At 46.8% G+C, this 23389-nt stretch overlaps 1 protein-coding gene across 1 annotated transcript in view; it reads right to left on the bottom strand.

Moving 5' to 3' along the window:
* The window catches only part of TENM4 (teneurin transmembrane protein 4), an 858900-nt gene that overhangs the window by 69559 nt on the left and 765952 nt on the right, over positions 1–23389 (bottom strand). The window contains exons 20-24 of the mRNA XM_010853253.1: positions 12786–12905; positions 7095–7356; positions 4280–4547; positions 2162–2305; positions 6–68 (exon numbers count right to left, since the gene is read on the bottom strand). Of these exons, the coding sequence (XP_010851555.1) occupies positions 6–68; positions 2162–2305; positions 4280–4547; positions 7095–7356; positions 12786–12905 (857 nt within the window). The remainder of the gene's footprint in view (positions 1–5; positions 69–2161; positions 2306–4279; positions 4548–7094; positions 7357–12785; positions 12906–23389) is intronic.

Raw genomic sequence — 23389 nt, 5'->3', positions numbered from 1 at the left:
GATGCTCCCGATGACGGGCGGCTGCTGAGACACAAACTGGTTCTCCCCGTTTCCCTTGTGCAGGATGCCTGGGACGAGGGCAGAGGAGCGGAGTCACTGATAGCGCTGGGGGTGGCTCTCCCTGCAGCTGCAGCGTTGTCCTGGTTTTGCAAGGGATGCCAGATCCCTGCCTACTGCTTCCAGACCCAGCTCCCAAGGCTGCCTCACCCCACAAGGAAACCCAGGCCATACTGGACAGGACACGTTGCTCTGCTGATAGAATTCCCACGGCAAGGCTGTAAGACGGGTGCTGTTACCCTCCCGGTACTGACAGGGGACCCGTGACATCACGTATTGACGTACTGACATCACACAGATGACAGGAGAAGTCCCGGCTCTGAACCATTCAGCTTCTGCCTCTCAAATAAACTGGACACACTGTGCGGGCCAAGTTTGTGTCTCCATCACAGCACAGAACTGTTTTTTTTAAAGTGTGCAATATAGCTTTCTGTCTTAAAAAACCCAAAGTTACATACCTTATTTTAAAAAAATAGTTTATTACCAAAAAGGTAAGCATCACTGTATGCTTCAGAAAGTAGTGATTTTTTGGTAGGTGGAGGCTCTTGGCTCAGTGTTAATGGCACAGCACAGAATTCTTTATTGCACTTATCTGTCCTCTCTTTACCATTTCAGGTGTGGAGACAGTGTCTTCCCCACTCTGTATCTCAGTGCCTAGCACAGAACCTGACATAGAGGAGATATCGAGAGATGTTCATAGAAATGCATGAGGGAGACTCAGTCTAAACTAGCCCTGGACTTCATTCACCTCCAGACTGCTGTTTGCAGTTATTTTGGCTTTTCTGACACTCATGACCAAAGCAAGTCCTAACTACGACTCACAGGTCAGTTTCTGGATGCCTCGTTCTATCCTATGGAATCTATTTATCTGTTCCTGTGACAGCACTACAGTTTTAGGTATTATGGTTTTCCTAAGATAGCTTAACATCTGGCAAGTGCCTCTTTTTTGTTCTTATTTTAAAGAGTGCCACAGCTATTTATAAATATTTATTTGATTATAGACTTCAGAATTAGTTTGTCAATCCCTGCCCCCCAAACGCAGTGGCTTTGATGGGCATTCTTGCATCTACAGATTAGGTAGGAGAGATCTGACATCATCCCCATATTTACTTGTCCAATCTTGAAACACAGTCCCAGGGAGCTGTCTAACATACAGATCTGGGATTTCCCTGGTGGGCCAGCAGTAAAGTGTCCGTCTGCCAGTGCACGGGACACAGGGTTCAGTCCTTGGTCTGGGAGGATCCCACATGCTGCGAGGCAACTAGTCCATGTTCCAAAACTACTGAGCTCATGAGCCTAGAGCCTGTGCTCTGCAACAAAAGAAGCCACTGTAATGAGAAGCCCGTGCGTGGTAGCTCGTCACAACTAGAGATAGCCTGCAGGCAGCAACTCAGACCTACTGCAACCGAAAGGAAAGAACTTTTAAAATACAGATCTGACAGTGTCACTCCACGCTGTAAACCCTTCAGAGGCTTGAGATTTGCCTCTGGGTGAAGTCGAAAGTCCTAGTCTTCCTACCTGGGACTCAGCTGCTCAGGCCCCCCAACTCCGGCTTTTGCTACTCCCTTCATTTCACCCTTCGCTCAAAGCACAGTGATCCTTTCTCTCCAATCACTCCTCTTTCAGGCTTCAGTGCTTTGGCATGGACTGTGCTCTCTGCCCAGAATGTTCTTCCTGCTTGATATACACAGCTAATGCTGTAGACCCCTGGAGACTCAGTTTGGAAGTTCTCTCCAAAGAGACAACTGCTGAACCAAGAAGCTGAGTCAGGGGCTTCTCTTCTGCGCCCCCACAGTGTTCCCAGCTTCCCCCTGTGATGGCACCATCCATGGCATGCTGTGAAAATTGCCTGAGAAGTGTTTGCCTTGCCCAGAGTGTAAGCCCTTGAAGCCCTTCACTTCTGTATCCTCGGTGCCCAGCAGTGACGAGCACAGAGCAGGTTGCCAAGGAGTATTTGTATTAACCCTTCTGACCAGTGGATCACACATGAGCCTATGGAAATTGAAGTGTGTGTGTATGTGTGTTTTTGCCTCACAGGGAACAAAGCACATGAGACAAGACTCACACCATGGCCTGGCTCCTGGAATTCTACTAATCCGCTCACCGCTTTGGATGTTGAGGGCATGGTGCTTGTCCAGGCTCCATCCTCCCAGCTTGGAAGCATCGATTTCATAGCCCTGGAGCACTGCGGTTCTTTTCTCCCACAGGATCAGATCTGGGCAGGATTCATACTCATAACCCACGGAAACTGTAGGGAAAAAAAGGCACAAAATGCACACGTGAGCAAAGCCTCTTCTTTGGCTTTAGATCTGCATGCAAGGCCCCTGCTTGTCTTTGGTTTGAAAAGAAAAAAGGATCAGATTCCTAAGTGGCAATGAGATCTATATGCAACACTAACCCAGGGAGGCTGAGCCTGAACATCTTCTTTGGGGAGCGATGGTACATCATTGTGAAGTGAAAGTGTTAGTTGCTCAATCACGCCTGACTCTTCGCGACCCCATGGACTCTAGCCCGCCAGGGTCCTCTGTCGAAGGAATTCTCCAGACAATATCGGAGTGGGTAGCCATTCCCTCGTCCAGGGGATCTTCCCGACCCAGGGAACGAACCCATGTCTCCTGCATTGCAGGCAGACTCTACCATCTGAGCCACAGGGTAAGGCCTTGGTACATCATTAGGAAATGTTAAACAAATGTTCTAAATACTTTAAGGACCCATGTCAACTGATTCCAGGGAAATGGTCTTTAGTATGAAAAGTACTTTAGGTACTAAAGTCTTCATGCACTGTTATTCGTAATAGTGGAAAGTTGGAAGTAATCTAAAGGTTGGAAGGGGATGAGAGGTTGAGCAAACCAAGTGCATGCACTCGAGGAATATGCAGCCACCGGAAGTTGTGGTTATGAAGATCATGGGTGACGTGGAAGGTGCCTAAGGGGTAATGCTGAGTTAAAGGCCTGGTTATATATGGTACTAAATCTATGTTAAAAAACTATACATGAAAAAAGAAAATAAATTTTAATGTTAAGAAGTAGTTTTATTTGCTTATAGGACTATGCATAACTTTATTTCTATTTTTTGGCCCATTTATCACATTCTTATTGATGAACATGGAAATACTTGAACAAAGAAAAAAAAAAATCCAAAATCACTGATAATGAATACATGGAAAAGGAGCTCCTTCAAGGTACTCTGAAAGCTGGAAGTTGCTTTGAGGTCTCAAAACTTGAAAATCTCCGGTTTCACTTCTGTTTCATGGATCCAGGCCTCCTTAGGGGATCACTGGAGAGCAGGCTAACCGTGGAGGACTCCCCAAGGCTGGGTTTGGGAAAAGCCCTGTGACCGCCCTATGGGAAGGGACTGGCAGAGACAGGAATGCTGTTTCTTCCAGCATCTTTCTGGGCAGACACTGCTTTCCAGCGGGCAATGCCCTGCCACATGCTCGAGACGGGAATTAACCCCTGGGCAGCTCTTCAGAGCTTCCTTTAGGTGCCAGGAGAGACTGCTGGCTCCCCATGGCAGGACGGAATGTGTTGGAATGTGCTCCTGTGGTCTCCTCCCTGTGACCTTGAGCCCCACTAGGAGCCACTCTCTGCTTTTTCATGGTCGCCAGTCATCTCAGGAAAGCAAGCCTCAGCCCCAGTGCAGAGAGGCCTTGACGGGCTGGAGAGCACTCAGCGCTCTCATATCACCTGAAAGAGGTGGCAAGGCTTCATTGCTTCTGAAGAGACCACAGAAGCAGCTTGGTTTCCAGAAGGGACTGTGAACAGCGAGGGACAGCGTCTTGGCTCCCAGCGTGCCCAGTGGGGAGGAACGCAAAACTGCAAGGAAGCTCTGGGGAAAATCCGGCCCAGCTCCTTCCCTGTGTGGCCCTGGGAAGTCCCCTCACCTCTCTGGGCCTCAGCTTCCTCGTGCAGAATACGAGGATGCTTTCTGACTCACAGGGTGGCTGTGAGGATTAACTGAGATATCAACATACAGAGAGTTCACCCTCCGGAGCAGATTCTCAACAGACCCTCTTCTTGCCTGCCTGCCTTGCTTCCTCTCCCTTCCTCTCCTTTCTTTTTACATTACTTCTTCTCTGCCTCCTCACTCTGCCTTTGCTGAATCTAGAAAGGGAATGAAACCGGAGCAAGGATCAAACAAGGGAAGAGGCCCAAGAGCCCTGTCCCCCCAAACCTTCCTGTCTCCTGAGGACGGCGCTGGGCCCTGCGGTGGGGAGGCTTACCGAAGGCTTCTGAGAGCCCGAACACCTTCTGGTTGTAGACGTCCGTCTTGTCCCAGATGAAGTAATAGGACAGGTCTGGGGCGGCAGCAAACCACTTCCTGAAGAGGCGGCCCTCAACCGCCACCATGAGGTGGACCTTCATGAGGTTGAAGGGGATGGTGGGGTGGGTGAGGCTGATCCTCAGGACAGATTTGTAGCCGGGGGTCCGGCTGCTCAGGTAGCTCAGCCTCATCTTGCAGCCGGAGATGGCGATTTCCTCCTGCAAAGCCTGGAGAGACAGATCACAGTGGGTGACGGTCACGGAATCACTGGCAGAGGGGAGGCGGCTGCAGCCTCACAGACTCTGGGTGTTGGAGGGGCAGAGGAGGAAGAGGGGGAAGGGGGAGGAGGAGAAAGCGGACTGCAAAAAGGAGCGGGAGGAGGAGGAGGGAGTGGGGGAGGAAGACAAGAGCCAGAGGCCTGCTGTCCGGGGCGCACTCTCAAGTGGCACATCCCTGCCTCGTTGAGCCTCTGGCTCTTCCCCCTTTCAACAGGGATGACGATGTTCAACTCACTGCATTAGTGAGAGGATAAGATAACGTGTGTAAAAAATACTTAACATCACCTCTCATTCACCTGCTGTGCCATCCCAGAAGACCCAGAAGAACCTCAGCATTGCAGCTTCCCCACTAGGTTAGCTTGCGGACCGGGAAGGCCACATATATAAATGGCCCAGCATATAACGAATACCCAGTAAATGTTTCTAAGCAGGATGATGGTACTACGGCTGTTGTGGCTGCTGCTGCTGCTGGAAGCAGGGGGCATTGTGAAGACAGACCTTGCCCAGGGATCAATGTGGAGAGCTGTCTCAACTAGAAGAACTGCTACTCTCTCAAAACCTTCCTAAGGTAAGATCTGTTACAAGTGACTTTCCTCTTCAGGAGGGTAAACAGAGGCTACAAGATGTTGATGGAGCCATTAGGCGGGGCTGGAAGTACAGGCTGCCAGGGACCGGGAGCGAATGGCCCCCAGCTCACCAGCAGAAAGAGGGCAGACGGGCTGCTCGGAGCCTGCGTGCTCCAACGCTGTGCTGGAGGAGCAGCCTGGTGGGGAAGGCAGTGCTTCACCTGCTGGTTCAAAGGGCTTGGCTCCAAGACAGGACGCTGAAAATGAAATGCCAAGACGCTGAGGCACGTGGCTGAAGGGAGAACTTTTATTGGCTTGATGCTCTGGGCTCTGTTTCAAGAAGGGGACGTCAAATCAATTGAGGCTAACATATCCATTAAAAAGACAGTGATTATTTTACTCTCGTGTTCACGGGGGAACTGGGCCTTCACAAAGAAAGGCCTCTTCCTTTCTGTCTATGTCATAGACCGGAATGAATTCTCACTGGTGCTCCGTTCTCCCGAACACATGATGTTTCTGGGATGGGGCCTGTATGACAGCAATCTTCCCCAGCTTCGGCTCATAAGTTCTAGGCAAAGCAGGGCTCGAGTGCCATCCTGATGTGCTCATACATATTTATTAATACTTTCCTTAACACACCCTTTAAAATGCACATCTCCCTGTACTTGCAAAGGCTAGCCAATGACAGGACTGGGGAAACCAGATATCATGTATTTCATGATATCTGATAATAAGCAAGGTTTGTGACCCAGCCAGGCTTGTAGACATTCAGCCCAGGGAGCACTGTAAAGAGGAGGAGGACCCTTCACCTCATTTGTTCCAAAGTCCCTGCTCCCGGGAAGCTGTCTTGCCGGAGCCAAACCAGGGCTGAGTAACAAACCACCCCTCTCCAGCAAGCTCCAACTCCACCGACAGCCATCTCCTAAGAAAGGTCAGCCTGGTGGTGGAGACAGGTGCTGCATCTCTGAAAAGGAGTCAGGTTTCAACCTGAGGGTGCAAGGAGAATTCCCAAATGGCTGCATTTCCTTCCTTTGGGCTGTGTCTGAAGCCACTCACCAGGGCACAGCAGAGAAGTGTGCCTGCTTAGCCAGGCAAGAAATACACACACGAACACGTCTAAACGCCCCGTTGCCCTGACACTGGAGATCATTAAGGTGCCGGTCGCCAGAGCTCTCGTTAGGCTGGTGGGACGGCTGGGGCTTCTCCCCCAGCTTTCGCACCGTCATCCCTTGTCCTCCCCAGCCTTCCTTTCGGCCATGAGAAACGGGGCCTGGATGGCCAAAGAAATTCAACTCCACACAGCTATGTGAGGCAAAGAATCTATCTCGATTTCTATCAGATTAAAATGCATTTTTCCAAATTACTTCCTTTTAATGATAACGGAGTAAAGAACTTACGTGCATGGATTTGAGCCACAGCACTCATTAACTGGCCTGAAGGTGGAGCGTGTAAAATAATCTTCATAATAATACTGGTTAAAATCTGTCGAGCACTTAGTAGGTGCCAGATACTGTGTGAAGCATCTCATACACGTTTTCTCATTTAATCTTCAGTGTGATGTGAACATTTGGGACCTCCTGTCTCACTCCTCTTGGTGGAAATTATCATCACTATTTTTAACAGAAATAATGAGAGAGGGGAGACACTGAAGTTGGGGAAAGGGGACGTAGAATGAAGTGGATGGCAGAGTGGAGAGGGCGTGGGGATTTATTACATCTTGGAGGATGCCAGGCACTTTAAAGGGCTCACGTGTATTAAATGCATAAGGTGGTGGTTGTCATAGCCCGACACCACCCCGCAGTGGGGTCTTGGCCCTTGGGTTCCGGGTGGTGGGCTGATGGCTGTCTCTGTCCCCTGTCTCTGAGATCCTCCCCCACCCCCTAAATGAAATAAAAGCATGGAGAAATGCAACTCAGAAACCCGGGTGTACCTGGATTTCCGGGACAATGGGGCCCTTCTCTGCACAGGAGCTGGCGAAGGACGTCAGCGGGGAAGGAGACACGACAGGGTTGGGGCGGGCGAAGCTGCTCAGGTCACAGCTGGGGATCTCATTCTCCTCGTGCCGCATGACGATGGTTTCCATGACGAAGAAGCGATCCCAAGGCAGCCAGAGGGTGTGCTCCTGTGCGATGAAAGGGGCCCGCTCGAACCGCAGGATGATGGAGACGCCGCCGTTGGTGACCAGGTCAAAGCTGTTTGGGAGGGGAGGGTGAGAAGGAGAGGAACGGCAGACAAAGAGGAGAGAGGCAGAGAAAGGAGGAAAAATTACACCAAAGGGTCTCAGCACTTGCTGAGGGAGATCCTAACACCTCAAAGACCTGACCACAGTCAAGCACAATGACCCAGATCCCGGGAGGCATTATTGTTTTGAAAGTGATTCACCACAGAGAATTTGCCAAGATCAAATAATAACCTGCTATGGAGAACCGTTTTCCAGGACACAGGACTGCTGATGAGCCTCTGCTGTGGTGCTTCAGCAGAGCAAACCCTGCCCTGGCGTTAGGAACCCTAAGCTTAGTCCTGGCTCTGCCATGGGCTACTGTGTGATCTTGGGTAAGTCACTTAGCCTCTCTGATTCTCAACTGTCTCATCTGTAAAAGGCAAAGGTTCCAATAAATTCTTCTTAAGTCATTAAGATTCTATGACTCCTCAGTAATTTTAGGGCTTCCCTGGTGGCTCAGTGGTAAAGAATCTGCCTGCCAATGCAGGAGACCCAGGTTTGATCCTTGGGTCAGGAAGACCCCTTGGAGGAGATAATGGCAACTCACCCCAGTATTCATGCCTGGGAAATCCCATGGATGGAGGAGCCTGGCAGGCTACAGGTCCATGGGGTCGCAAAAAGAGTTGGACGTGACTGAGCAACTAAACAACAATAACAAAAATAGTAACTTTAACTCTGATTATGATACTCAACCAGGCTTCTGGAGTTACAAAACAGTGAAGTTTAGAGAAGGGTGAGGTTAGAATCACCGTAACTTAAGTGAAAGGGGAACCAGAAGACGAGGTCCCAAACTCTGAGATGAGATGAGATCTCTGCGGCAGTATCGCTGAGAGGTGGTCACCCAGCCCTTGTTCATCGCCCCTTGGGGATGGCCGGGCACTTGTTGCCAGCTCTGCTTTTGGCTCAAGCATCTTAATTCTCATCACCTGCAGACAGACCTGGCAGGGTACTTGCCCATTCAAGCCTTGGCATGGAGCTTTTTTTTTTTTTTTTTAAATCCCAGGAAACTGAGTTCCCACTTGTACCCCATGTTTCTGACACTGCCTCATACAGTGTCTGAGCTGGGGGCTCTGCAGCTTTGTGGCCAGAGACCAGGCGAGCTCACGTTACAGAAAATGGCAAAGGAGGCCCAGCAGTAAGCCCAGATACATCCCTAGCTCTGCAGGCGGCATCTGCTTTGTCAAGTAGAGTGTGTGGCTGCTTCTTAAGACCTCACGTTCAATGTGCAACAAGATTAATTCAGACCCACCCCCATCAAAACAGGAAGTTCAAAATCAAGTAACAGCTGACTCACTGGAAGCGAACTTCACTGCCATCTGACCTAGTCCTCTCTCTGAATCTGATGTTGTACTTCATTCTACAGAATCACCTCCAAGGAGCCAAATTTCCAGTGATGATATGCTCTGCCCCCAGGAGGACTGTCTCGTCTCTGGTTAGTTCTGGCTGTTAGTAGACTTTTCGGGGGGTGCGGAGTGAGCCTGGCTCCCTCTCCTTATGGCGCCTTAGCCACTAGGCCTTTTTCTTCCGGCTGCAGTGACTTCAAACTAGTCTGCCTCTGCCTTGGACAGTCCTCTAGGACTTGGAAACGTTGATCCTGTCCACCTGCCACCTCCCGGCTCTGATGTCTCCTTGGACAGAGCCCTTCAGCTCTTACTCTCAGGATGCATTTCCAAGGCCTGTTCTCATCTTGCTCTTTTGGATGGAGGGCTTCTGCTAGCTCCTGGCCCCCTCAGGATTCCAGTCCCCTCCCTGGGTCCCCTTTGCACCATCACTGTGCACTGGGATCCCACATTCACTCTCAGATCCAGGGACACCGATCGCGCTCAGTCTCTCCAAACTTAACCCAGTGTTTCATGGTTATATGAATAGTTTATAGAACGAATGCATGAGTGAGACTGTCAACTTCTTCTGAATTGACTGTACACTGAACACCCTAAGTTCTTCCCTCCTTTGGCTATTACTCTAAGTCAATCCAACGTTTACCTGTGCAGCTGGTTTTTGGGACCCTACCCCAGGACCTCATTTTCATCCCAGATAAATGCCCCTGGCAGGATTAGCCTCATTGCTCCAGTTTGCTCTTCCCTCTTCTAGAAGCTGCAGGGGTTTTGCACTGAACTAGCATCAAATCTTGCTCTTGGTAGATGGTGCCCTTGGATTTGGGTTCCCAAGCTCCAAAGCCTGACTCTTCCGTGTTATGCTAAACCTTTTTATCTGTTTTGCCTGCTCTTCACTGAGCCCCTTCTAGGTTCATGTAACCTCTGTGTAGAGGAAGCTGGGTACCACCATCCTTTGATATTTGATGATAGAGAAAAACCAGGGAAGGTGTTTATTTTCAGCTAAGAGTTTAGGTGTTGGCTTTGTTTGGGGAAAACACCCAGGGAACAAGTTTTCTGTCATAGAAATGACAGCATTTGTACTTTGACAGGACATTTTTTTTAACACCAAAAGCATTTTGTATTGGGGTGCAGTCGATTAACACTGTTGATGCAGTTAGCTCCAGGTGAACAGCGTGGCGGAACATTTTTAACTGTCAAGCAGGACTGTGGCCTGACTTACATGCTCCCTTCACATGAGGATGAGTGTGCGGAGGGAATGAAGACAAAATGAAAAGACGCTTTCTCAAGGCCCTGAGCCGGCTGGGGGTGGCTGCTGCTAAGAGCCAGGCCCGCTCATCTGAAGGGAAACTTTGCTGCGGACACGGCTGTGATTCTGACCTCAAAGGGAAGGCCTGCTTCTCACATGAAGCCCAAACTTAGTGATGGCTGGTCAGAGCACTGCTACTTAGCCCACAAGTGACTGACATCGCCTGTCTGAGCCTAATCTCCTCATGTGAGATGAAGTTGGTGATCACTGTTACTTGGCAGAGTTATTAATTAGATAGATGAGATAATGGATGAGGAAAGCGCTGGGCTCCATTCCCTGGGCTTTGTGCTTCAATGACTCTGAGCTGCTTCTCTTGTCTGCTAATTCCTCTAAATTTTTCTTCATGACTTCTATTTTCCATCTTTCTAATCATCTGTTTGGCTAGCTTCCCTGCTACTGTCTTCTGTTTGTGAAATCTTACGACTTGAGGTCTGGCATTTCAGCATGGTGTGTGTGTGTGTAAGTGTGAGGGTGTGTGTGTGTATAAGTGTGAGGGTGTGTGTAAGTGTGAGGGTGTGTGTATGTAGTGTGAGGGTGTGTGTGTGTGTAAGTGTGAGGGTGTGTGTGTACGTGTGAGGGGGATGTGGATCTGGGTATAGGCAAAGGGCCTGCAGAACAAGTGAGGAATACAAAGATGAATTGGACCCGGTCCCTGGACTTGCATACACTATTATCTCCAGGCTGTGTCTGTAGCCTTTCAGTTTCTCCTGGGTGTGAGAGGTAATAGAAAAGGTGAGTCAGGAAAACATGGGAGGGAAATTGGCAAGATGCTCCTCATTCGCATATAACAAACAGGGCTCTTCAGAGAATAAGTAACGCTTAGAGAATAAGTAATGACTTTACCATGCATTATCTAGTGTCTGAGATGGGAAGAAAATGTAAGCCCCATAAATGCACTGGTAAGAACTGTTCTGAAACTCAAGCTCTAGATTATGGCAGAGTCTGGCCACTATGGTGTGATTTAGTTGGCTGGTACAGGACATACGACTGACACTTACCACCCAGGACGACCATGCTCTCATGCAGAGACTGCAGGGACAGCACAGCAGGAGGAGTCAAAGCGTAGAGGTGCTAAGCAGGCACTGCCCAAGGCCCACCAAACTTAGTGGACTCTGGTGTGTCTTATGGATCCATCCTAACCAAGCACAGTGAGCCGAGGATGGACGATTTGCTATCTCACAAGAACGATGGACAAGCTTTTTTTTTTTAATTAAAAAAAAAAATGTTTTGGCCATTCTGTGCAGTATACAGGATCTTAGTTCCCTGACCAGGGATTGAACCCCTGCCATCTGCAGTGGAAGCATGGAGTCTTAACCACTAGACCGCCCAGGAAGATTCCTGGACAAGTTTTATGGCAAAAAAAAAAAAAAAAAAGCAGTCGCCATGACTCCTTTTTGATGACTGTTTCACAGCAGGTAATAATGTGGTCAGGACACCTGTTACCTACAGTGCTCACATCTGCCGTTTCCATAAAGCAGGCAGCCCAGAGGTGGAAGGTGGGGAAAACACCAGGAAGGAGGAGACATCTCTGTGCTGTAGCGCGAGTCTACACTGAGGTGCTTCTGGGGGTCAGTGGCCTGGCCCGGGGAAGACGGCCCCTGGGGACTGGCCACCAACCTCTTCCATTCACAGGGAGGGGGAGGAGGGGGAGTGGGCCTCCCATGCCGAGCATGCCAGTCCCATCTAAGAGGCACACATGTCTACAAACAGATGAGACTCTACTTCATTATCACCTCGGCCAGGGCACGTTCACATCTGAGATTGGATTAAAGAGGTGCTAAAATCAATCAGGCTGGAGCATAATTTCCAACACAGAGTGAAAATCAACCTTATGGGCCCACACTTAGCCAGATGGACTGCCACCACCTGATTTTATTAAAAATAGAGGACTTGTCACCACTGACAGCCTAAATATCCCACTTTCCTCCTTTCCCTCCCCTTCTCTCTGAAATAGTCTTATGGCTTGCACTGGAATTATCACCTTCCCAATTTGTAATTTTAATAAATAGCTAATATTTATTGTATACTGACTATGTGTTAGACCCTGAAGATACAGGGTGAACCAGAGTGGGGCAGGGTACTAAAATTTATTAAACACCTAGTACGTGCATGGCGTTTTTCTATCAAAGAATTGAATACTTACCACGCCACTGGGTAAGACTGATAATATTAGGGACCACTTAACAGAGCAATTGATCTGATCTGAACAGATGAAGAACATGAGGCCAAGAGAGGCTTGGAGATAGGTCCAAGAACACATGGCCAGCAAATGGGGGAGCTAGAGTGATTAGAGAGACCTGACTTCATTCAGGCTGGTAAACTAAAGGTCCTCACAGGGATCTTAAGGTCAGAGCTCAGTTATCAATCAGCAGCCTCCATAGACTTAGGTGGTTGCAGATGGAACCATGCAGCAGGAATGCTAAGACTTTAGGAGCTGTCTGGTCTACAGAAAACGGTCCATGTGACAGTATTTTATATCATAAGCTATGAAACAAGAAAATATATATAAGGTACCTAGTGGTTACTCTGAGAACCAAATAAGAAAAAACTGCTTAATTTAGAGCCAAGATGACTCAGGACAGAGTCAGCTACAAGACCTCACTCACAGCAAGTGAGCTGCAGGGTTGAGCACGTGGATGCAGGTCCTCTGACTCCAGGTCCCATCCTCTCTGCACGATGTCATTCCAGCAGCAGCTATGTTGGCAAGACCATGAGTACAGGGTCTTTACTAGCTCTGGTTGCCAAAAGTCCTCTTACCTGCCATCCTGCCTGCTGATCGTGTATCCAAAGAGAGGGTTATTGACAAAACTGATATTCACACCAACCAGTGGGGTCCCATCTGATGTCATGACTTGACCACGAATGACACATGCATGCCTGTGGGTAGAAGAGAGAGAATAACATGACCTACTTATGATGGTAGAACCCTGGCTAGCAGGTAAGAAGACAGAAGGCAGGTCACTCAGATATATCTTGGCACCCAGGGCTCATGGTATCCACTCAACATGAGCACTACTTTTTTATTTACTGCCTCAATCTTTTTTAGATTAGTACAAAATTTAATGTGGCCTCCGTCTGTGAATTTTAAATCATTATAACTAGGCTCAAATACATCTTTATTAATCAAAATAGGAACCATTACAATGAACACGTTTTTGCTAATGAGAAATAAGTTTGTTTATTCCTGTAAAAATCTGTGCTTTGGGATTCGATGAAATATTGGAAAGCATTTTCTGTCTCCTGCTGGTTGTGGACGTGTTTTCCCTGCAAAAAGTTGTCAAGATGCCTGAAGAAGTGATAGTTGGTTGGCGACAGATCTGGTGAATATGGTGGATGATGCAAAACTTCACAGCCCAATATGTTCAACTTTTGAAATGATAGTTGTGCGACGTGTGGTCAGGTGTCATCATGGAGAATTGGGTCCTTTTAGTTGATCAATGCTGGCTGCAGGCGTTGCAGTTTTCGGTGCATCTCATTGGTTCACAGAGCATACTTCTCAGATGTAATGGTTTTGTTGGGATTCAGGAAGCTCTAGTGAAGCAGACAGACCAGCAGCAGACCGTCACCAAACAATGACCAGGACCTTTCTTTTTCGGTATAAGTTTGGCTTTGGGAAGTGCTTTGAAGCTTCTTCTTAGTCTAATCACTGAGCTGGTCATCACTGGTTGTCATATAAAATCCACTTTTCATTGCACGTCACAATCTGATTGAAAGATGGTTCACTGTTGTTGTGTAGAATAAAAGAAGATGACACTTCAAAACAACGAATTTTTTTTTTTGCAGTCAGCTCATGAGGCACCCACTGATGGAGCTTTTTCACCTTTCCAACTTGCTTCCAATGCTGAATGGCCATAGAATGGTCAACGTTGAGTTCTTTGGCAGCTTCTCTCGTAGTTGTAAGAGGATCAGCTTTGATGATGCTCTCAACGGTCATTGTCAACTTCTAATGGCCGACCACTGTGCTCATCTTCAAGGCTCTTGTCTGTTTGCAAAACTTTTTGAACCACCACTGCCCTGTACATTTGTTAGCAGTTCCTGGGCCAAATTCATGATTGATGTTGTGAGTTGTCTCTGCTGCTTTATGACCCACTTTGAACTCGAATAAAAAAATTGCTTGAATTTGATTTTTGTCTAACATCATTTCTACAGTATAAAATAAGGAAAAATGAGCAGCAATTAATAAGTCAGGAGCAAAATAATAAAGTGAGGAATATGCATTAAAATGATGTATAACAAGCCACTTTTATTTCAGAATGTATTCTAATATCAAATGGCAAAGTTCAACAATGTAAAACCCCAACTACTACTTACTAACCTACTAAGTCATCAAACTTTCTCTAAAGAATTATTATTGAGAAAAATTTTCAGATGTCTCACTTACAGGTTATGTTCTACGGATACTGTACAGTGCTGTAAGGAGACGAAACTGATCCAAGGGACCCATACAGTACAGTTGTCTGTGTTGCATGATTGCTCAGTCATGTCCAACTCTTTGTGACCCCATGGACTGTAGCCTGCCAGACTCCTCTGTCCATGGATTTTTCCAGGTAAGAATACTGGAATTGGTAAATGGGTTACCATTTACTTCTCCAGGGGATCTTCCAGACCCAGGGATAGAACCTGGGTCTCCCACATTGCAGGCAGATTCTTTTACCACCTGAGTCACCAGCGAAGCCCTACAGTATAGTTATGCATATAAATTTGCAGTCATGTGACTTGGGTTCAAATCCTGGCTTGGTCACAGCTCTTTGATTCTCTGTTCTTCATCCATGTTCAGAGTAACTCCATACACGGCATTATGTATGGCATACATCCTGGCACAACAGTCTCACTAGAAGCAGACACTGAAGAAAGTGACCAGGATGGAGAGCACTTCCTCTCATCTGGCACAGGAGACAGGAGGAGGGCAAAAGCTGAGGTCCCCTTGGAGCGGGTTCTGGAACCCAGCACCTCTCCCAACACCACCTCCCTACTCTCCTATATTCCAGGCAACAAGCCATCTGCTTTTCCCCAGCTTGTCAGGCAAATGTTTAAAGCCTCTGTGTCTGTGTGATGTTCCTCCATCTTCCTCAGATGTCATTATCCTGCAACCCTCTCCCCACTTTCTCATCCTTAAAGACCCAGCTTCAAACAACACCTCTTCCCTGAAGCCTTTCTTGATGCCCGTAATTAGAACTGGTCACAGTCTCTTCCAAAACCTGGCACCAGCCCCGTGATGCCCGGCCACACATACACGTTTCTCCTCTCCATGGATCACCACCTCTTTTAAGGCCACGGTCAAGGTCTTTTTTTTTTTTTTTTTCCCCTCTCTCTAGAGAACCTGGAAATGCCTAACTAGTACTAGGTGATTGCTTGCATGTGTGCTAAGTCGCTTCCGTCGTGTCTGACTCTTTGTGACCCCATGGACTGTAGCCCACCAGGCTCGGGACTCTCCAGGCCAGAACACTGGCGTGGGTTGCCATGTCCCTCTTCAGGGAGGTGACTGTGTAAACACACATAAACAGTGAACTGAGTAAATAAGTGGAAGAATCATAGATCATCCAAAATGATGTTTTTCAAATATTTCAGAAACAGTATCTTCTTAGCAGATGATATTTTATAAGGATCCCCAAGTGGAAAACCATTAAAAACAAGATCTCCGGATGAAGTAGGGGTGGGGTCCCCTTTTCTGCTTGGGATGGTCCTGAAGGCAACTCTGTGGAGTCTTACTGTGTGGAGAAGCCAGAGGAAGGCTAGTTTGAAAATCGCTGAGTTAGCGGAAGAGTAGGAAACTCGGTCCGCAGACGTCATGGTGTTTGCTCCAAGCCACACAGGGAGGTAGGGGCAGAGCCAGCCCTGAAGTCCAGGCCTCAGCTCTGGGTCCAACTTTAGACCAGTCTGCACACCACTGCCAACGGGTGCATGTGGAGATGCTCACAGGTGTCAAGGTCCTAAGGGATCAGGACGCTGGGGAGACAACCCTAGGGAACAAGACAAATCTTAGGCAAAGATATAGGCGCTGATGTCCAGACCACCTTCTCCATTCACCTCAGTTCGGAAGGCTTTTTTCTGACCTGGGGAAGAGCTAGTGATGAGGCCTGTGGGCATTCATGAAAAAAAAAAAAAAAAAGATCTTAAACTCTGCCTCTGCTTTATTAGGAACCTACATCTCTAGCTTCCTAGAGTGATAAACTTTTCTCTGTTTGATGAGAAAAGCAATTAACACCAGGCTTGTAAGCAGCTGGGCTCGCCGGTGTGAGCTTGTCCTTTCTGAAGGCAGGGATGACTACCCACAATGCACCGACAGCCCCCGCCCCACCCAGCCCCCTCCCCTCCCCCCCACCACACACAATCTGGTTAATGTTAATTCAGTCAGTGGTTTCCTTCTGAGGCCCTTGGTCTAAATGCAATTACATGGCAAGCAAGTTAAGCAGGTGAAGCTCAGCAAAGACTCTCCGTTCCTGTTCTGAAGGTCTCCCAATATATTTAGGCAAAATTATCTCTCCGCTAATGGGAAAGATTTATTCCATCAATTGTATTCAGCCAGTACTGAGAGATGCTTTCTCTAATGGAGGAAAATTGGATTTCTTATTTGCTGGAACTCTGTCCTTCTAGAGAATTACTAACAGATCGCATCTCCTGGTGCTGGCTCCTCTCCAGCCTCCCCCTGACATCTGTGACTTCTGAGTGTGTCTGGACGATAACCAGCCCTCTGGGGATGGTTTCCTTTGGGGGGCTGCCCCGGCTGCTGCCCGTCATCCACAGGCAGGCCGGCCGCCTCTGATTTATCTCCCTTCAGGGATTTCCTGATAATTGGGCAACATTAAATCAGCACCATTTGGCCATCACGTCACCTCCACCTTGGCAAGCCCGAGCAGATGTAATTTTAGCCTGGGCTCCTGTGGATTGCCTTGGATTCTGGAGAAGATTAAGTGGACTCCCTGTACCCCAGTGGGCCAGAGAGGCCTCCTGCCAAAACAGGCATTTGGCTCAGAAATTGAGTCCTGGAGAAAAACACTTCCATCCTCCTTCCATTTGACCATGACTTTCAGTTGTCAAGAAAAACCCAGTTCAACACAAAGTCTTCCGTGTAACAACAGAGGCTGGGGGAGTCTGCTCCAGGGATGGTTCTTGGAAATGTGTCTCCTGCCACGTGTTTTTGTCTAGGGAGGTCTGAAGAGATGTGTGTGTTGGGCTCCCAAACGCTTTCCTTCTTCATCCAGGTATTTATCAGATACCACCAGTGGGGCAGTGGCGAATGTTTAACAACTGGCTTTCCAAAGAACAGTGACTTTAACTTGCAGCATTTGCCTATTTCTGTGGTGTAAAGACTTCCACCATAGCCGATTCCATACTACCGATAAGATGTCACCATATCCAGAGCTGGGAAGAGATGGCCAACAGGATACCATGAGATAGCAGTATTTCCATCATAGAGACACAGGAGACCTAAATAAACTCTAGAACAAAGGTGAGGAGAAGACAGTGAAGTAACTAGGAAGTGGTAAGTTTTGATTATTTATTACCTTTGCTTTTAATATAATTTGTGATGTTATGTAGTTTTTTAAAATAATTATTGTGCTTAAGAACTAGCTTGCAGAATTCCTGAACACTTAATAAACAGTCCCCGTGAACTGGTATGAGCCAGCTTCGTCCACCACTGGAAGACTGACCCTCATACTAAGGATCAGTGCATCTCAGAAATAGGTGCTGCTCTGACTGTGAAATTCTGTAATGGAAGGTCGCCTTGGTGAGAAATCACTAATGCAGGGTACAAATCAGTGCCACCAACTTGGCTTCTTGGCTGGCTTATCTGATCCTCTTACCATCAGTCCTAGAGCTGATGTGTTTTGCTTTTCTGTGGTCACTGTCTGGGCAGAACGGGGTTATTTTCTACTCATTCTTGGGGTCCCATCTAAGCTGTCATCACTTCAGTGAGGCTGTTGCCAGCTCTTCCTGGCACAATTAATAACCCCTCTGCTAGGCTGCTCTAAACCTTCCAAGTATGTCTCCATGACGTGGCTGTCATCCAGTGATACTATTCACATTTGCACAGCTATCCCACATGCTTCCATCTCTGAGGGCTGGGTAAGCATGAAATATTCTCCCTGAGTGCTTATTAGGTGAGAAATGATCAAGTAACTGAAGTTCAGAGAGAGTAGACTTGCTCAAGGTCATATAACAAAGAGCTCAGCGGGCTCAAAGCTAGGTCTCCTAATACTTCCAGGTCCTTCTTACCACTGTGTTATTCACCTGCGCTCACTGAAATTCACATAATTTAGAACACGAGGCATCTACTCAAAGCTAGGCACTGTGTTAGGTGCTGGGGTTATAGAAATACATGGATTATAGTCCCCAGTTGCTGGCTGGAGCTCAGCAAGGCCAATTTGAAATGTTTGAGTATAGTTGTCTGACACCAGTGAGTCAACACATGGGTTTGGCATATGTCAGGCAGCTGGGATACAAAACAAGCAATTAGGCTGGGTGAACTCTGCCAGAAAGGCATGCTTGTGCCAGGCCAAGGGTGGGGGGGGGTGTCAAACACTCTGGCATTGGCCCAACCATACACTCTGGGCCTGATTGAGGTGCCCTGGCTGATGCCAGCGATGGGGAAGATCTGCCTGACTGCTTCCCGGGGACAGTGGCCAGGTTTGGATCATGAGAGCAAAGTGTTGGAGAGACAACACCACTGTGAAATAGAACCAAGCAAATACAAAACTCATCCGAGCTGCCCATCAGGGAGAAGTGGAGGGCTGAGGTGAAAGAGCCCTGGGCAGGGCGTCAGATCTCGGCCCTGACTCTGGCATGACCCTGGAGTGCCCCTGGTCTCGCTGGACCTCCATTCTCTCATCTGTTCATACAGGCTGAAGTTTTTCCCAGCCAGATGTAAAATGGGATGTATGATGGCTTTAATCTGATGCTACTCAATCCAGCTCAAGCAGCCCTTCAGAATCCTAATGGAGCTCATACAATGCTTAAACTTTTTTCTAAATTTTTCCCCCTACAAGGAACCTTCCACCCATTCTCTTCACCTGAAAACCACCTGCTCATCCTCAACCCCACCTGGAGTGGTACCCTAGCACTCGCATCCCCGGGCTGTCTCTGCTAATGTTGTCAGGCTATCGGGCAACCTTGTGATCTCCCAGCAGATCACGAGCTCCTTGAAGACAGGGACCACAGCGTCCTCACTGTTGGATTGCCAGCACCAAGCATGGGTGATGCTCATTTCTGAGTGGGCAAAAGAAAGCCTCTGCCAACACAGGGGTTTGCCCTGGAATTTGAGTGCATGGAGCAGAGTAAGCTCTTGATAAATTATTTACTGAATGAATAAAGAACTGATGTGTTTCTGTAATTGAAGGTGAGGGAGAGACCAAAGAACTCTAAGCTACATGACCTTGACAGCAATATGGCTAGGGCACAGAGGGCTGCTGAAGCTGGGCTTCCAAGGTGGTCACAAGTTAGCTGCGTCCCAAGGCTTGGTTCCCTCACGGAGAGGATCTGCCCACCTGTGCCTGCAGCCCTACTACTCTTCTGTACACTTACAATTTTGCAAAATTAAAAAAAAATGCTGGAAATTCAGTTAGATTTCTTATTCAATGTGTATTATACAAGAAGACAGGCAAAAGCAAAGGAAGAAAAACTGCAGCTTGATTTTTTGTTGTTGTTGCTCTTATTAAATGGAAACAGCTAATGAAGTTGGTATTCAGGAAAGTGGAATCATCATTTGGGATCTATCAAGGTGCAAAGACAACTCTGGCCTTTTCTCTGCTGTGGAGCGTTTGCTACTGTCTGCCACTGCTGGTTATGCAAATCACTCCTCTGCATTACCTACTTTAAACAGATTTATATGCTTGACTTGTACCAACACTTTAAACTGTTTTCTCCTAACTCATGCTGACTGATGGGGGATCTTTCCAGCACCCACTACACTTCATCTACCCTCTTGTAAGAACCTTGAAAAAAAAAGTGTGTTAGTTGCTCAGTCATGTCTGACTCTTTTGTGACCCCATAGACTGTAGGCTCCTCTGTCCATGGGGATTCTCCAGGCAAGAATACTGGACTGACCACCATGCCCTCCCCTCCAGGAGATCTTCCTAACCCAAGAATTGAATCTGGCTCTCCTGTATTGCAGGTAGATTCTTTACTGTCTGAGCCACCAGGGAAGTCCTGTAAGAACCTTATGTGGGCCCAGATGAGAAGCCCCACCTCACAGCCTATCATATGACCTCCATCAAGGGGGTTCCCAGTCAAAGCCTGACCCTGTCCACCTGGTAGCCTCTTAGACTTCTTTCCAGGCTGGCCACATGGCATGCTCTGCAGTTTTCTCTTCTGATCTTTCCATCTTGGGGCTCTGCCTCCATTTCTTTAACCAGCTTTTCTAGCCTGATATCTTCCACCTAGTCATGTGAGAAGAAACCATCCTGATCATCTCCTTCACACTTCTTATTGCAGAAGTGAGGAAATAAAGTCTAGGCAGGGGATGGACTCACCCCTTCTCACAAGAGTGGCTGAAGAGCCAGGATTCAAATTCAAGACTTCATTTATGGGATTTCTCTGGTGGTCCAGTAATTAGGACTCTGTGCTTCCAATGAAGGGTGTGTGGGTTCAATCCCTGGTTGGGGAACTAAGATTCCACATGTCATGTGGTACGGCCAAAAAATAAAAAGTACATTAAAGAAAATATTTCATTTACTATCCATGAGGACTCAGAAAAGTTACTTCAACTCTTAGGCTACTCACCATCTGACACAGACACACAACTAAAAACTGAGAATCTCAATTTGTTTTAGCTGCCGAAAAAATCAGAGTTAATGTCATCAGAGCAGGGCTCTGAAAGCCCTTTTTGATCACATACCTTTTCTGTAAACATCTAGTGCAGGCTCCATGGATGCATTTATATTTATTAATAAGTTGTACACACATGCTACCATCATTAGTTAATACTGGAAAGCATAATATATGCTTGGTACAAGGTTTAATGCACAAAAATGAATATTTCAACTAGTCTTGACAATTTTGAATCTTCTGCTTCCCTTTTTGTTAGATCTAATGAGAATGATCATTCCTGTTTTTAATGATCCTTCATAGTGGAGTTGAGGCAGACTTTGTACCAGGAGTAGCAATATCAGCTCTGCCATCTGACTGCCAGCCGGTATTAGGTTGGTGCAAGAGTAATAGTGGTTTTGGACTGTGAATTTTCAACCACTATAACCAGGTTCAAAAGTGAAAGTGAAAGTGAAATCGCTCAGTCATGTCCAACTCTTTGCAACCCCATGAACTGTATCCCACCAGGCTCCTCTGTCCACGGGGATTCTCCAGGCAAGAATACTGGAGTGGGTTGCCATTTCCTTCTTTAGGGGATCTTCCTGACCCAGGGATTGAACCTGGGTCTCCCACATTGCAGGCAGACTCTTTACCTGGGAAGCCGAAGCACTAGGCTCAAACACATCTTTATTAATCAAAATAGGAACCATTACACTGGAATGTAATCAATAGGAATCAATACATTTTTGCCAATGAGAAATAAGTTCGCTTATTTCTGTAGCATAAAAATCTGTGCTTCGGGATTCAACGAACTCTTGGAAAGGATTTTCTACGTCCTGCTGGTTGTGGAAGCATTTTCCCTGCAAAAAGGTGTCGAGATGCTTGAATAAGTGGTAGTCAGTTGGTGAGAGGTAACCTGAATATGGGATATGAGGCAAAACTTTGTAGCCCAATTCATGCAACTTTTGAAGCATTGGTTGTGTGACATGCAGCTGGGCGTTGTTGTGGAGAAGAATTTGGCCCATTCTTTTGACCAATACTGGTTGCAAGAATTGCAGTTTTTGGCGTATCTCATCAATTTGCTGAGCATACTTCTCAGATGTGATGGTTTCACCAGGGTCCACAAAGCTGTAGTATATCAGACTGACAGCAGATCACCAAATAGTGACTATGACCCGTTTTCTGGTGCAACTTTGGCTTTGGCAAGTGCTTTGGAGCTTCTTCTTGGTCCAACCACTATGATGAACCACTAATGATCACTGGTTATCATATAAAAGCTACTTTTCATCGCATGTCACAATCTGATCAAGAAATGGTCTGCTGTTAAGTAGAATAAGAGGACACTTTAAAACAATTTTTTTGCTTTGTGGTCAGCTCATGAGGCACTCACTCACTGAGCTTTTTCACCTTTCCAATTTGCTTCAAATGCTGCATAGAATGGTTGATGTTGAGATCCTGGACAACTTCTCACTTAGGGGTAAGAGGATAGGTCTCAATCATTGCTCTCAGTTGGTCACGGTCAGCTTCTGATGGCAGGCTACTATGCTCCTCATCTTCAAGGCTCTCGTCTCCTTTGTAAAACTTCTTGAACCACCACTGCACTGTAAGTTCATTAGCAGTTCCTGGGCCAAATGTGTTGCTGATGTTGGGGGCTGTCTTTGCTGCCTGATGACCCATTTTGAACTCAAATAAGAAAACTGCTTGAGAGGCAGGTAGCAGCACTCTTAGACTCTGTTAATAATGGCAAAATTGGTCAGGTTACGAGCTTTCAGAGGAATATATTGTAGATGAATCTTCTCAAAACTCAATAATCGATAAATGACCTACATATTCTTAAGGACACAAAAGAAATGTGGTATTTTCATCTAGTTAGTCATTTGACAGGAAAAATGTCACTATGCAATGTTTTGTGACAAGAACTTGGACCATCTTGTTTTGCCAAAATGATGTATGATGATACTCTTTAATATTTTTTATTGTTTGTGTGTCAATGTTTGAGTTGAGGTTTACTATGTTAAAATTCTTGTGAACACTTCAAATAAAGTTTTTTTTCTTATTAAAAAAAAAAACTCAAAAAAAAAAAAAGAAAACTGCTTGAATTTGCCTTTTGTCTAACATCATTTCTATAGTCTAAAATACATATAAACAGCAAGTAATAATTCATTAGCAAAAAACATAAAGCTAAGAAGTGTACATTAAAATGATGTATAACATAACCACATTTAAGAATGTATTCCAATATCAAATGGCAAAGTTCAACAATGCAAAACCAGCAATTACTTCTGCACCAACCTAATATTTGCACTTAGAATCTTACTCTGCAAAATTCTCTTATGTCACTGGACCCCATTTTTTATGGAAGTTTGGTTTTACAGACACACACACACACCCACACACACATACCCACATATACACAACACAATTATGGTATAATTTTGTTGTTTGGTGCTCAGTTCAGTTCAGTTCAGTCACTCAGTCGTGTCTGACTCTTTGTGACCCCATGAATCTCAGCACGCCAGGCCTCCCTGTCCATCACCAACTCCCAGAGTTCACTCAGACTCATGTCCATCGAGTCAGTGATGCCATCCAGCCATCTCATCCTCTGTCATCCCCTTCTC

Source organism: Bison bison, unplaced genomic scaffold (genome assembly GCF_000754665.1).
Source record: "Bison bison bison isolate TAMUID 2011002044 unplaced genomic scaffold, Bison_UMD1.0 scf7180017864324, whole genome shotgun sequence".
Classification (NCBI taxonomy): domain Eukaryota; kingdom Metazoa; phylum Chordata; class Mammalia; order Artiodactyla; family Bovidae; genus Bison; species Bison bison.
Note: the sequence above shows the minus strand (reverse complement) of the source record. Positions and strands in the feature narration are given on the sequence as shown.